The sequence below is a fragment of the Phacochoerus africanus genome, chromosome 7, assembly GCF_016906955.1.
Source record: "Phacochoerus africanus isolate WHEZ1 chromosome 7, ROS_Pafr_v1, whole genome shotgun sequence".
Classification (NCBI taxonomy): Eukaryota; Metazoa; Chordata; class Mammalia; order Artiodactyla; family Suidae; genus Phacochoerus; species Phacochoerus africanus.
The window spans coordinates 14,519,407-14,534,443 of NC_062550.1; the positions used below are offsets into that span (position 1 = coordinate 14,519,407).

The 15,037-nt window shown below is 50.2% G+C and overlaps 1 protein-coding gene across 1 annotated transcript in view; it reads left to right on the top strand.

Annotated features, from left to right (window-relative positions):
* The first annotated feature begins 951 nt into the window (after window positions 1–951).
* LOC125130731 (synapsin-3) overlaps window positions 952–15,037 on the top strand; it is a 28,270-nt gene continuing 14,184 nt past the window's right edge. Inside the window, exons 1-4 of the mRNA XM_047786451.1 lie at window positions 952–1,087; window positions 6,032–6,106; window positions 9,263–9,365; window positions 14,088–14,222. Coding sequence (XP_047642407.1) covers window positions 987–1,087; window positions 6,032–6,106; window positions 9,263–9,365; window positions 14,088–14,222 — 414 coding nt within the window. The 5' untranslated portion in view covers window positions 952–986. The remainder of the gene's footprint in view (window positions 1,088–6,031; window positions 6,107–9,262; window positions 9,366–14,087; window positions 14,223–15,037) is intronic.

Consider the following 15,037-nt stretch of genomic DNA (forward strand, 5'->3'; position numbering starts at 1 on the left):
TGTCCCCTGCTCCTGGCCTTGGAAGCTCTCCTGAGACCTCTCTCTGACCCTGGGGCACCGCCCCATGTTCCTGGCCTCAGCCCAGTAAACAGTATGAGTGAGTTTCCCCCCAAGGGCTTTGGCCTAGCAGAGCTAGTCATGTCCAGGATGCACACTCACACACACACACACATGCACATGCACAGCACACATGCTGCCTGCACACAGAGAAACACTACCCACCACACACATCACATATGCAAACAACATGCCACACATATACACCACACACACACCACACACACACACACACACACACACACAAACATGTCTTTTACAAACCTCGTACACACCCTGCACTCGCACATATACACATGCACACTCTCTCCTTTCAAACTGGCCTCTCCTTATCCCATTTCACACCCTTCCATCCAGCCCTCTACACAACTGCTTAAAGGATTTTTTTCTAAAACACAAATTAGGCTATATTCTTGTTTAAATGCCTCTCCTTCAAGTGGCTTTCCAGAGCCTTCGGGCTAGTGTTCTATCCCCTACCACAGTGTCGGGGCCTTCCATGGCGTTTTCCCTGAAGACCCCCCTCACCCTCCTGCTCCCCCAATCAGTGTGAACCACTCCCCTCCACCAGTTCCTCCTGCCTCTGCTTTGTCCATCCTCCATCCTTTTCAGAGAATGCACCTGCTCTGAAGCCCACATGAGAATCACGCTCAGTCTTCCAAACCCTGTTCAGAGCTCACCCTTCTATAAAGATTCCCTTAACTCCCCAAGTGGAATGTTGCCTTTCTCTTCCACAGGAAGTAATGGAGCGACTTGTATCTTATGTCTGCCTCCCCAGCCAGGCAGATGACCTTCTCAAGGTCACTATACGTGCGGGCCCTGGGTCTCGGCACCGGATGGGTCCTCAAACACTGGGTGGGTGGTGCTCACGCCCTCATCCTCCCACACAGATCAAAGTAGAAAACCAGCATGACTACCTGGACATCACCAGCATGGTGGCTATGGCCAAAACCTATGCCACCACCGAGGCCTTCATCGACTCCAAGTATGACATCCGCATCCAGAAAATTGGATCCAACTACAAGGCTTACATGTGAGTCTCTGGGCAAGGGCTGGGGAGCTGGGAGGAAGGGCAGGAGCAGAGTGTGGGCGGAGCAGAGAGTAGAGATGCCTGTCCAGCCCTGTCACCCCTGCCCCAGGGCAGAGACCCCATAGAAACATCATTATTCTCTTTGTCTCCTTTACTGCCCTTCTTCTCTGGTCAGGGTAGCTGAAGGCTGCTGTTCCATCATGGCCTATCCCACAGTAGAAATCTGTCTACCCAAATGAGGGCAGACAGACTCTTGGCATGTTTGCAAGTGTATACAGGATGTATGTCCTACGAGACATATGTGGAAGAGAGACTTAGGGACAAATCAAGGAGGGCCCTGAACGCCTTGCTGAGGGTTTTGAATTTTCCTCTCTTCTCTTCTGAGCAGAGCATGATCTGACATGTATTTATAAAAAGATGGCTCTGGGGCTAGTATCTGGGTTGCAAAAGGGTTTCTCTGGGACTAATAAGATCAGGTAGGAGATAACATCAGATTTCTTTGGCTGCACACAGTAGAAACCACAGCTGACTAATTTGGTGGGGGGGGGGGGTTTGTTTGGTTGGTTTTTTGGAGGGAATTTATAAGAAACTTAAAAAATTAACTAACTAAAAAAAAGCTCAAATTATCAATTTTAGAAATATTAGGATCCAGGGTAGCCCCAGGAATCTGGGTAGCCAGAAGTAATAGTCAGTCTCCATTGGCACCCCTTTAGGAAGTGAATCTGCCCTAATCATTTTCAGGGCTTCACTCAAGATCGTGATTCCATGAAAATAGTGCTGATTAGTCTGACTGTGGTCACGTGCTTATTGGTTAGAGGATGGTAGACAGCCAGCCTGGAGAGCCCCACCAAGGTGGCCTGCAGTGTGGGCAGGGTCATTATCCAGTGGAAATAGAGGTTCTGTGACTAAAAGAAAAGGAACAAATGCCAGAAAATTGAACACACATTCTTCCCAGGGGTGGTTCAGGCAAAAGATGACGCATATTGGAGCTGTGGTTCCAAGGATGAGAGGGTAGAGCTCATGACTAGGTAGAGACCTTAGCCTTTAGAGAGATCTTATCTGCCCCAAGGCCTCTCTGTCTCACTTTGGAATGCTGTCAGTTCCACCCGAAGTGATAAGACCCCAGAGAGACGACAGCATGTGCGGAGCACTGATTGTCTGGCTCCACCTTTGAAGACTGCAACTGCTGGCTCTGGACAAGTGGAAAGTCTATGTGCTTCTGGTGATGCAGCTGTGCTCTAGGTCAGGGACAGCAAACCACAGCCCACAGGCCAAGTCCAGCTTCCACCTGTTTCTGTTAAAAAAGGTTTATTGATCACAGCCATATCCATTTCTGTATTATCTAGGGTTGCTTTTGCACTGCCCGGATTGCCTAGACTGGGGATTGGCAAACTTTTTCTGTAAAAGGCCAGATGGTAATTTTAAGCTTTACGGGGTACACAGTCTCTGTTGTAACCACTCCACTCTGCCATTGCCTGGGAACCTGGAGAAGATGCAGCCAGTTGACCTATAAGGAAATATGCCCAGAAAAGGGATGGAGTCAAGGAATACTTCTGGCCTGTCTTGCCAGTCGCTCCCTTCCACCCATGAGTAAGGCCAGACCTGTCTCTGCTCTCAGATGCGCTTGGGGTGATAAGATCAGCACCCCCCCCACCCCAGTTCCCCCAACCTCTCTGAGCTGGAGAACATTCCAGTGCATGGTCCAATGCATTCTTCCATCCGTCATGATATCATTTCCCTCCTCTCCTCATTGTTAGTGTTTCCACTTGACATTGACGACACCTTGTCCCAGTTTCTCTTCTTAAGGATTACCTCATTGCCGCATTCTTTATGCCTAGCCTTTCTGCCCCAAGAGTTCCAATTTGTCATTAGTTGTGGCATTTCCTGAACCCTGGGTTGGCCCATGTTCGAGCGAGGGGTTTTATGTCAGGCTTCAGTGTAGAACGCCTTCTCCACCCCTGACCATTCAGTGTCCCTTCTGACCCACTTCCTGCCCTGCACTTGGACCTTTGTGCTTGTTGCTACTGGGTGTCATTGTTTCTAAGTCCTCTCAGAAGACAGAACTAGGAAAGAAATATGTGTTTCTCAACCCATATGTGTGCACACACACATGTCTGTAATTATGTCTATATATATCCATCTATAGCTAAAGCTAACCAGTGTCCCTGTGGATGTCTCGGACTTTCATCCAGTGCCACATGATTCATTTTAGCCTGTCCAGGTTGCTTGGCTCTAACTTCCCACTCCAACCAGGAAAAGCCTGGCTCCCACCATCTCCCACCCATTTACCTCTTCATTCAGTCTCAGTGTATGTGTACAGTTGTAGAACCATCAAGCTGTACCCCGTGAGAAGGAATGTAACCAACTGCAGTACAGGACCTATATACAGTTCCTTTTGCACATAGTTATACTGTCTCCACGAGTGTTCAGAGTTATTTAAATCAGCAACGCTCATCCCTTCCCTTTTCAGCAAGAGGATTAGCATGATACATGTGTCATAAACGTAGATTATTTTGTCACCGTCTACATTCCACCCTATATTCCAGCAGCTGCATCGCATTTGGGCCAACCTACTCCTTTCCCTAAACCTGTGATGGGCTCTGCCATGGAGAGTCATGGTTATGAGCACAGCATTTCTCAGATATGGTTAGGTGGCTTCTACTATTTAGTGGGAATGATCATAATAATAATAATGTCCACGAGTTCCCTGATGGCCTCACAGGTAAGGATTCGGCATTGTCACTGCTGAGGCTCATTGTCACTACTGTGGCTTGGGTTCAATCCCTGCCCCAAAAACTTCTGCTTGCTGTGGGCATGGCCAAAAAAAAGAAAAAAAGAAAAAGAAAAAGTCCCTCTTATTAGGCTTTGTGAGGCTGAAATAAGCCAGTGCTTTTAGACCTATGTCTCTGACATAGAAAGCACTTACTAAATATCAGCTCTCACTGTCATTATCTTCTTGGAAGGAGACCAATCTGGCTTGTATTCCTGCTGCTTATGGCATGAGAATGCTTTCTTTTCTTGTCTACACATACCAAAAATTAATAGTAGCACCCATTGTACTAAGAAATTTATGGGAATATTTCCTTTATCCACACAATGCCTTATAAGCATGATACTATAATTATTTCTATTTACTAAAGATAAAATAAAGATTCAGAGATGTTTTCCATGGTCATATAGCTAGAAAATGCTGGAACCAAGATTCAAGCTCACATCCATCTGACTCAAGGATCCATCGCATCCTTACCTTCCTTTGTCACCATACAGATCTCACTCTACCAAATCCTGCCCATCTTCCCAGGTACATCTCTGTCACTACCTTCGGGGGTCACATTAAATGACTAGTTTCTCCTTTGTTTCCTGGGATTCTTTATGTCTCATGTGTACTGCAAACCCTACCATGTCTAGGTAGGTTAGTCAACCTTTTAAAGTAGTGAGGAACCCAAGGAAGGGGTCATCTCTGCACACTCAGACTAGTCCTGTACCCAGGACAGAGGGGCCTGGTGATTTTTCACCAAATCAAATAACATTGGACTGAACTAAACTAAACTAAACTGACGTAAAGCTTATCAACATCACTGCAACTCTAGTCATTATGGCTCCTACTGGCCACCATCTATTCTCAGCATCTGCTGTCCTCAGATACATTTTATTTTCCCTCTTAGAAAGATGTTTTTGTAGCAGTTCCTCTCCTGGTTTACCCTTTAACCTCAACTGCATGCCTTCCCTAGGCCATAAAACAAATTACTTCACCTCTGCCACTTTGCTTAAATCCATTCAGTCTTTGCTGAATCTAGATACACATTAGAGATAGTTTTTCTGGACTTCTCTTCAGCATACACAGTCCATTACCCAGTGGGTAGTTACTGAGCATCTACCACATGCCAGGGACCGACCACTGGACACTAGAGGTGAAGAGCGATGAGTCAAACATGCTCCCTGCCCTCAGGGAATACAGCACACTAAAGCAGTCATTACAAGTGAGATGCAGGAGTTCTCGTTGTGGCTCAGCAGTAACGAATCTGACTAGTATCCATGAGGACAAATGAGGGTTCGATCTCTGGCCTCACTCAGTGGGTTAAGGATCTGGCATTGCCATGAGCTGTGGTGTAGGTCACAGACACTGCTCAGATCCTGAGTTGCTGTGGCTGTGGCATAGGCCAACAGCTACAGTTCCAATTCAGCTCCTAGCCTGGGAACTTCCATAATCCACAGGTGCAGCCCTAAAAAGACAAAAAGAAGAAACAAATGAGATGTGCATTATTAAACATTAGTATATGGTGTATTGTAGGGGGTTTTATTCTTATTGGGGAAGGTGTGCTGTCAAAAGTCACATTTCAGATGAAACTTGAAGGATGAGTAGGACTGAGGGAGGCAGAGATGGAGATGAAGACTGGATCGGGCAAAAGGAAGGAGGTGTGTGGAGGCCTAAACACAGGAAAGAGCCATGGGCATGGTCCGAGAGAGGTCAGTTGTTGCTGGCGCAGAAAAGGCAAGGGAACCAAGACATAATAAGACAGGCAGAGGCCAGGCCCTCCTGCTCTTCACCATGGAAGAGTAATCCCTTCTCTCCATGGGTCCTACATTTTAGGGCTCGTAAAGAAAATTTCAGAGTCACCAGGGGCTATACTGCCCTAATCCTTCTGAAAAACAGAAGACCCAAGTTTGGAGGATTTAATCTGATGGTGTAGGCATTTTTTAAATTTAACTTTTAGATTTCAAAAGGTGGCTTAGAAAAAGATACATAAGATACAAGTAAAATAATCAACATAAAGGTAAATAAAAACAAAAAAATATAAATCTAAGACAGGATGTGTACCTAAGAATTCACATCATCATGTAAGCCAGGTTTTTGAATCAGAGCCTCCTAACAACCAGAGCAAAAGGGAAAGCAAATCAATGAAAAGCATCCCTAATGATTTCACTGTGTTATTTGTCCTGCTGTAGGAGAACCTCCATCTCTGGAAACTGGAAAGCCAACACAGGTTCTGCCATGCTGGAGCAGGTGGCCATGACCGAGAGGTAAGAGGCAGAGGAGGTGTTTAGGAAGAGGCACCAGCATCGTGGGAGGTGGATGGGGATACAACAAGGATCCTGTAAGGAATGCCGTCTCACGCTTTGACTGGGGTCTCACCACCCGAAGAGCACTTTCCTAGGCACGATCCCCTTTACTGCCCATAATAGCCTGCAGGGCAAGTTTTATAATAACCCCATTTTACAGATGAGGAAAAAAGTCTAGAGAGGAACAGTGACTTGTCCATGGTGACAGAGCCCACCAATGACAGAGCTGAGAATAGAACACTGATCTCTTGACTCTAAGTCCAGGGGTCTTTCTGTCCCTTCCCAGCTGCTTCAGAGAGAGGGTAGGCAGTCCTCAAGGGTCCCTCTCTGCTCTGATGGCTGCATGGAAGCATCCCTGTTAGGAAACCAGAGCCACTGGAGTGTTCACTCCTCTCTCAGATTTACTCCTATCCCAACATGAGAAGGGAGAGGTTGATTCTCCATGAATCATGAATGCGGCAGGGGCGCACTCTGGCTGAAGGTTCCTCAGGTCTTTCTCCTTTTAAGCAACTCCTGTAAGTGATCCTTACCCGAAGAAGGGCCAGTTGCTGGCTTTGGGAGCTGGCAGCACACACACATCCTTCCCTGTGTGCCCAGGGACCTCTGCTTGCAACCGTTCAATGACAATAGACAGTGCATGGGCTTTGGAGTCAGAAAGGTCTGTTCAGCGAACATGTACTGAGTGCCCATGGCATGCTCTGTGGTGCCGAGCACTAGAGGCCAAGAGAAAAGAGCCAGTCGTCCCCTTTAAGAACTCTGCGTTAGTTGCAGTGTTCTGTGTCAGAACACAAATCAGATTGGTTTGAGCCAAAGGGGGGGATATATTGGCTTATGGCAATGAAAACTCCAGAGGTACAACTCCAGGTAGGACTTCAGAACTTATTCTACCCACTTTAGTTCAGCTGTCTTCTGTGTTGGCTTCATTCAGCCATCTCACTCACATGCTGACCCATGGTGGCTCCAGGCTTACATCCTGACAGTATCAAGTCTAGCAAAAACATCTTTCCCAAGAGTTCCCGTCGTGGCTCAGTGGTTAACGAATCTGACTAGGAACCATGAGGTTGCGGGTTCGGTCCCTGGCCTTTTCAGTGGGTTAAGGATCTGGCGTTGCCCTGAGCTGTGGTGTAGGTTGCAGACATGGCTCAGATCTGGTGTTGCTGTGGCTGTTGCATAGGCCAGCGGCTACAGCTCCGATTAGACCTCTGGCCTGGGAACCTCCATATGCCGCGGGTGCAGTCCCAGAAAAAACAAAAAGACAAAAAAAAAAGAAAGAAAGAAAAAAGAAAACATCTTTCCCAACCATTTCAATCAAAAGCTGGAATTGAGCCTTATTCACTGATTGGCCTGGATTCGATCACATGACCATCCCTGAACCAATCACTATGGCCCAGAAAGCAGCAATGCTGTGATAAGATAGGCCTATGTCATGTCTCTGGCCCTAGAGATTGAAGTGGGACCACCCCACTACAGCAACAGCGACTGAGAGACTTAGGGGTATGATATAACAGGATCACTGTCCTCATGGAACTTCCAGTTCAGGGCTCTAAGTTGAGAATGTATCATGAATGAAAATGCATGATCCTGCCCCTTCCAAGCTGTGTTACATAGGGTAAGTTAACAACCCTTTCTGAACTTCTTCAACTATAAATTGGAAGTAACATACCCAAGTCAGAGGAATGAGAGAGGAATGTTCAGTACCTAAGCCAGCGCTGGCTCATGGCAGGGAGGGACACTAAATGTTGGCTTCCTTCCCTTCCTGTCAATCCCAGGTGGCAGCTGCCACCTTCAAGGTGGGTACCCACCTATACTAACTAGTCTCACCAGGGGAGCTGCGCTCATTACCTGGCACAACTGAATCACCTGATCTGGGGCAGTCACATGCCTCCCCCAGTGGGCATTCATGGGACAGTCACAGCCCTTTTCTCCATGGCCTTTCCAGAATGTGAGCCCAGCCTTCCCCAGTGCCTCATAAGCTGGACAGATGTCTCCAGCAGGTCACTATCTCCCTGGCTCTGCTCGGTACCAAGCCACATGGGCCATCTCTGCAGGAGCCTCCCATGGGAATGGTCTACTCAAGCCTGGAATTTCTGCAAATTCATGGGCAGTGCCTGCAGTGCCTCAAAGGGCATTAGCAGATGGGATGCCAAAGCTGGTTCTGAGAACACTTCAGCCAGGATCTTTCCTCCTTCCAGGATTATGGCTCAGACACAAATAGATCTCAGAGCAGGCCTGCCCTGTGTGACCCTGCAGAGTGGGGAGAGAAGCAAGAACATTGACACAAAGTCCCCTGTGAGTCCAAATCCAGCCACCGCAAGGGAAGCCAAGTGCCAGGCCGGGAAAACTTCTCCAGATACAACCATCCCCTTGTTGTAGGGTCAAAGTCCAGCGCTGAGATCTTTCTCTGCAAAGCAAATGGGCCTTGCAGCCATCGAGTGGCTGGAAAGGGAACAAAAGCAGTGGGTCCAGAGGGCCAGGCCCCCAGACCAGGGAGGTGCAGCCTGCCAGGCTCCCCTGCCTCCATCCCCACAGGGAGAGAATGAGCCCTTTGTCCCCATAGGCTGGGGCTGGGAGGGTGGCCCCGGAGAGATTCCTAGGTCCCTTCACGCAGGATTCCCAAGTGAAAAGGGTTTCAGGGAAGCTGGGTATCCAAGACAGCTCCAGATGGGAGTAGGGCAAGCTCCCTATTACTGGGGAGCCAGCAAAGTGCTAGAGGGGTAGGATCAGTTCACAGAGATCTCTCCCAACTCTTGTTCCTTCTCCCCCTCATCCTTCCTCTACCCTGCCTTCCTAGCTCCCTTTCTAGTCTCTCTCCCTCTCTGTCTCTCTCTCTCTCACTGTCCATCTATGTTTCTGCTTCCCTTTTTACCCATTCTGTCTCTCCTACTGCCTGTGTCTCTGTCTTTCTGCCTTTCTGTTTCTCTTGCTGCTTCTCTGTCTCTTACGTCTTGTCTCTCTCCATCTCTGAATGGGCGTATGTGTGTCGCTACCTGTCTCATGGCCTGTTCTTCTGTGTGCCTCTCTCTGTGTCTCTCCCAACCTCTGTCTGCCGCTCTTCCTCTCCTCCCTGTCCCTGCTCCCCATTCCACATGCTCACTGTCTGTCTGTCCCTCCCTGCAGGTACAGGCTGTGGGTGGACAGCTGCTCAGAGATGTTTGGGGGCCTGGACATCTGTGCTGTCAAGGCTGTCCACAGCAAGGATGGCAGAGATTACATCATTGAGGTGAGAGGTGAAGGAGGAGCTCCTCCTGGCCTGGCTGGACTCCCAGGGAGGCACATCAGCGGGAAGGAGTCCAAGTGTGGCCTTCAGCGTGGTCAGCTGTGTCAGCCCGTGGCTGGGGCACATGGTGCCAAGGCCTCAGCAAGTGACTCCCAGAGGCTTCTCACCCACCACCCTCAATTACCACCCCCCAGTCCCCACCCTTGGCCACATCTAAAGCCTTTGCGCCCAGGGACTCTGAGCTGAGCCTCCAGAGCTCTAGGCAGGAGGTTTGGCAGTTTTCTGCAACCTGTGGCCCCAACAGTAGGAGAAGAGCAGTTGCTAAGAATTGGCAAGATTCTGTCTCCTTGGGCCTCTTCTATTTTCTCAGTGTCCAAGTGTGTAAAGAGGGCACACTTCCCTGGTCACCATGCAGAGATTCCATCATCTGTTCATTCAACAAACATGTACTCAGGAGTTCCCATAGGCTTGGTGTGGGGGAGCTCAGGAGGCAGAGCCAGTAAGCAAGACAGACATGGGGTGGACAGGCCGGCAGGGAAGAATAGTAAACAAGTAAGGGCGCTGAAGTTTAGGAACGGAGTGTGATAGAAGGAAAATTAATTGTAAGAGAGAGGCTCAAAGGGGCTCGGAGTCCCAGACTCTCCCCCTCAACTTCCTGCAGCCCATGCATCCCACAGGCCCACAATTCCTGATGTCCTCCAGAGCTGTTGCCTACAGGTCTCTGTAGTCTTTTCATCACCCTCCCCACACCCCCACAACTTCCTCTCCACCTTCTCCCAATCCCACAATGCCCCTCTCCCTCCATAGGCCCCAGCCTCCTCCAGTCCCACAGTCCCCTTCTCCCCTCCATGCTGCCCATGTCTCTCCTGGCTCCACAGTCCCCATCTCCCTGCATAGTTCCCCCTATGTCTCTTCCAATCCCACAATCCCCCTCTCCCCTCCATGACTCCCCCCGTGCCTCCCCCAAGTCCCACAATCCCCCTCTCCCCTCCGTGGCTCCTCCCATACCTCCCCCAAATCCCACAATCCCCCTCTCCCCTCCGTGGATCCTCCCTTGCCTCCCCCAATGCCACAGTCCGCCTCTTTCCTCCATGGCTCCCCATGTCCTTCCTCACTTCACAGTCTCCATGTCCCATCCTAACTCCCTTTCCCTGCCCCCTGTCCCCTGCCCCCACCACCCCAGCCCAAGGCTCTCCATTGCTTCCTCTGAAAATGCCCTCTGGCTCAGAGTTCTCCCTTCCCTCCCCAGCCTCGCCACTCCACACTCACACCCCCCAGAGCTCCTTATGGCACTTCCCTTCCGTGGCCTTCTCCTCAAACCACAGCAGAGAGGCAGTGCTGACACAAGGCCAAGACACGTGAGGGAGAGCCCTGCGGCTGCCCCCCTCCCTGGAGTGTGGGCGGCTAATGGGAAGCACATGGCCGGGGTGACCGCAGGAGCCAGCCAGTCCTCCATCCCCGCGTGTCTGCTCCACACCCAGGACCCACAGTGCGGCAGGGCCAGGTGACTCCATGGGTGGGAGCCCTGCTGTTCGCCCCCAGCCATGCCAGGCGGGCCTTCATACTCCAGCCTAGGGAGGAGCCAGCTTGGAGGTGAAGGGGAGGGAGTCTAGGGTGGACACCATTCCTCTGCCCACACTCACCCACCCCAGAAAGACCAGGTAGCTTCCAAGGATGAGTTGCATCTATACTTGCAGGTTCAGTCCTGCTCTAGAAAATAGCTCTCCCCTCAAGTCCCCTCACCAACCCCTCCTCAGAGGACACTGAAAGAGCTGAACTGCTGGCCTGTGTACTTGCTTCTAAGCAAGCGCCAGGCTGCTCCCTGGAGGAAGAAGGCGCCCACCTTCCTGAGGATGCCTGGGAGCTGCAGGCCAATACTGGGGGTATTGCATCTCCTGAGACCCTTCCTGGCCCGCCTGCCTCTGCATCTCTGCACAGAGACCGCCAGACATGAACACAGCTTTGGCACACATGCAGTCATGGATTCATTCATCCATTCATTCATCCGCTATTGAGCCCCTGCTCTGGACACCAGACCCCAAGCCAGGTGATGGGGATACAGCAGTGAACACGATAGTAGAGACGCTGTCCCTTAGAGCTTCCACCTGGGAGGCGAGAGGCAATCAGCAGATGAAGGACTCCTGCACTCCCTTCCCCTCCCTCCTGGGAGTGCAGCCCCTTCTGTCTTGCTTCAGCGTTATCTCTGGCCTCAAGAGCTCCTGCCTCTCTGAGTTTCCTCAAAGTTCCCTCTCAGGAAACAAAAATTTGTACCCGAGGGGCCAAGGCTCCCTACCTCCAGACATTCAGAGGGTCAGGGATGAAAGACCTTTCACATTAAAAAAAAAAGAAAAAAAAAGTGGGTTTGGACTTTAAAAAACAAGAAAACATCTTCCAAAAATGTTACAGGAGGGAGGGGAAAATGACTTTTTAGATTTTCTTTTTTTCTTTCAGAAACATTGCAGAGTTGTTTCCCTGGCTTTTCAGTTTAGAGTGGGGTCAAGGGAGATGGGGAGCTTTTTACCAGGAAGATAAAAGATATTTTTTCCCCAGTTGGGGAAAAAAAAAAAAAACAGACAGAAGAGATCCAAAAATACTGATTTCTTCAGCCACCTCTGTGGTGAGGACATAAAATTTGTGGGACATGTTTTGTGAAGATCCTCACAGTGAAATACTCAGGGGAAAGACCCTTGAACTTGTCCTCCATGACCTGTCCAAGCAGTGACATTGCTCACTGGAAAAAAATGTTTCCCTGGGGAGACCAGAATGTCCACTTCCTTTGGCCATGTCCACCGTGAGGACTCCACAATGCTCTGACCTCAGGTTCCTTGTGGCGGCTGTTTTCCACTGCAGGGAATATAGGAAACAGAAACCGGAACAGAAAGGGGTGGGCAGGTTCAGGGGAGAAAGGATAGGCCTGCGCACACTTAGACTCCACGGTTATAACTCAGCTCAGCCCACACTGCCTGAGAGACTGTCCGTGTGCCGGGCACTGGGATCCAGGATGCTAAGGACCCAGGCCCAACTCATAAGGGCTCAGTCTGAAGACACTTTGCAGGACTGTCCGTAAGAGCATCTGCATTCACATCCTTGAGTTTGCTCTTCAGCTTCCCAACCATAGTAGGTGCTTTAGACTCACAGGCTCCTGAAAGTCCCAGCTGGAAGGGTTTTTGCAGCTGCCCAAACCCCTCAGTTTACAGTTGAGGAAAACAACAGGCACACAGAGGAAAAGTGACCTGCCAAGATCACACAGCAAGTCTATAGTAGAACCAAAGCCTGGAATCCAGGTCTCCTATTTCCAACTCTTAGCAAAGAGAGCTGCTCAGTGATGGGTGAGACTTGGAAGGACCATGCATGGCTTGCTAGCAAACTATCCTTGAACTTGCTACTTCTCTGATTCAGCTTTCCCACCATGACAAGGATAATGATAGTACCTGTGTCAAAGATCTCTTTTGAAGTTTGTGTGAGATTATCCATATCGGGTGCTTAGAACAGCACCCAGCACAGTGTAATGAAATATAGCCCTTCTCAGTATCCTTATCATTATGGACAGGACTTACTGTGAGGGTTTTTCATTCCTCCATTCAACAGGCTCTTATTGAGGGCACACCTGTCTAACAGGACACAGGGCCTATCCCCAACTCAAGTGTTCACAGTCTGGTTGGGGACACACATAAACAGGAGATGACAGCACCATGGGGTAAGCTCTCCCACAGGACAAGCAAAGTGAGGACAGCAGGAAAACAGATGAGGGCTTCCCAGAGGGAGGGCTGGCCGGGTGTTCCCCTATGGGTGAGAAGGAATGAGTCTGATAACAAGTGAGCAGAGGGAATGACATGCACAAGCACCTGGACAGGGGAGAGAACCTGGGGACTCCAGAGCTTAGGAAAAGCGGTGACAAGACAGTTCATTTGATGGGGGCGGGGTGGGTAAACAAGCTTCATTCCTGCAGTGAGGGAGGAGACAGAGGCGCTGCCCAGGCCCTATTCCCCTTTGAGAATTCTGCAGCTGCCCGTGCCTGGAGAATTACCTGGATCATTGGCAGGCATGACTTTGGGCAAGTCCCTTCCCATCTCTGGGCCTCGATTTCCCCATCTGCAAAAAGAGCAGATGTTCAAATATGATCTCTCAGGCCTCTTCCCAATACAAGTGCTGTGCCTGCTTTGAGAAGCAGCCTGCTCCCTGTGGAAGGCATTTGTCTCCAGGAGTATATTCTGCCAGAGCCCCAGAGAACAGGCCTGCCTCTTCTCTCCCAACCCTGGGTCAGCGCCAACCCATGTCATTTTTTTTTTTTTTTTGGTCATAACCAAGCCCCCACCTTCACTGCTTCCAGTTTGGTGGAAAATCTTGACCTTGGGCCAAAGTCCAAAGGACTAGCCCCAAGCCTGAGTGAGGGCCAAGATGGGGAAGAGGCAGAGGCGGAAACCAGCTCCCCAAAAAAAGAGCAGAAAAGGTCAGCAGAGGCTCTGAACCCTTGGTTGCATGTCTGAGGTCCGGCAAATGTAGCCTGAATTGAACTGAATCCAGGGAATTGATTTAGACCCAACTGTGGGCAAACTGGTCATCTCCACGGGGGTCATTCCCAGCGGAGGCGCTGGGCTGGGTTTTGCATGGAGAACATTGCCATCTAGTGGACACTTCTGTCCTGAGCGCTGAGCCTGCCCTCCTGAGCTGCCCTGCTTAGCTGTCTGGCATGAGGGCTCCTTAGGCCTCCTTTCTCTTCCACAGGTGATGGACAGCTCAATGCCCCTGATTGGAGAACACGTGGAAGAAGACAAACAGCTGATGGCCGACCTCGTCGTCTCCAAAATGAGCCAACTCCTGATGCCAGGGGGCACAGTGCCCTCGCCCCTGAGACCTTGGGTAACGTCCTTGGGAGTAAGGGAGACTGTGTAGCCATGAGAAAGGCCTGGCTGTCTGAGAATGGGAGTCCTGAGCCAGAGGAGACACCTCCATAGGGGAACTAGCCTGGGGATAAAGGAATGGGGTGTGGGCTGGCTTCTGGGGGGAGCTTGTACCCCTGCTCCTGACAGGAGAGTTTGGGAGGTTCCAAGGGGCCCTTCCTCCTCCACCATCTTGGGTAGAAAAACCTTGTTTCAACCGGGCTTTGGGTGTCTGTAGGCAGAGGTTATTAACATAAGAAACCAGTTGTCCCCTCAGTGCCCTCTATCCGGGGCCTGAGCAAAGAGCAGGGTTGTGTGTGTGTGTGTGTATGTGTGTGTCCGCACATGTGTGCATGAGTATGTACACGCATGCCCTCCCAGGGCACCAGTCAATAGAGACTATTGCATCTCCCATTTGCCCATCCTCCAAACTCGACACGCTCCCACGGAGTTCCTCCCTTCCACAGTCCTCACCATGAATTACTAGATCATTCTCCAAAGAATTTGCTAGCTGCCTGGCTTTCTGGAAAAGCAAGTCTCAAAACCTGCGCCCCCTCCCCCGAGAAGAACACACCCATGATAACAGATGATGGTTATGCTCTAGGGGGCTGCTGGCCGGGAGGGGGCACAGGGTGGCCTTCACTGGAAGCGTTCTGTCTGGATCTGCACGGCAGGCACACGGATATATCCACGTGTAAAATCTCGTGCTATATACTTACAACCTGTATGTAATTTTTACCTTAGTAATGAACAGGTATTTATATATCCCGCCCTCCCATCCGGGAAGTAAATCAC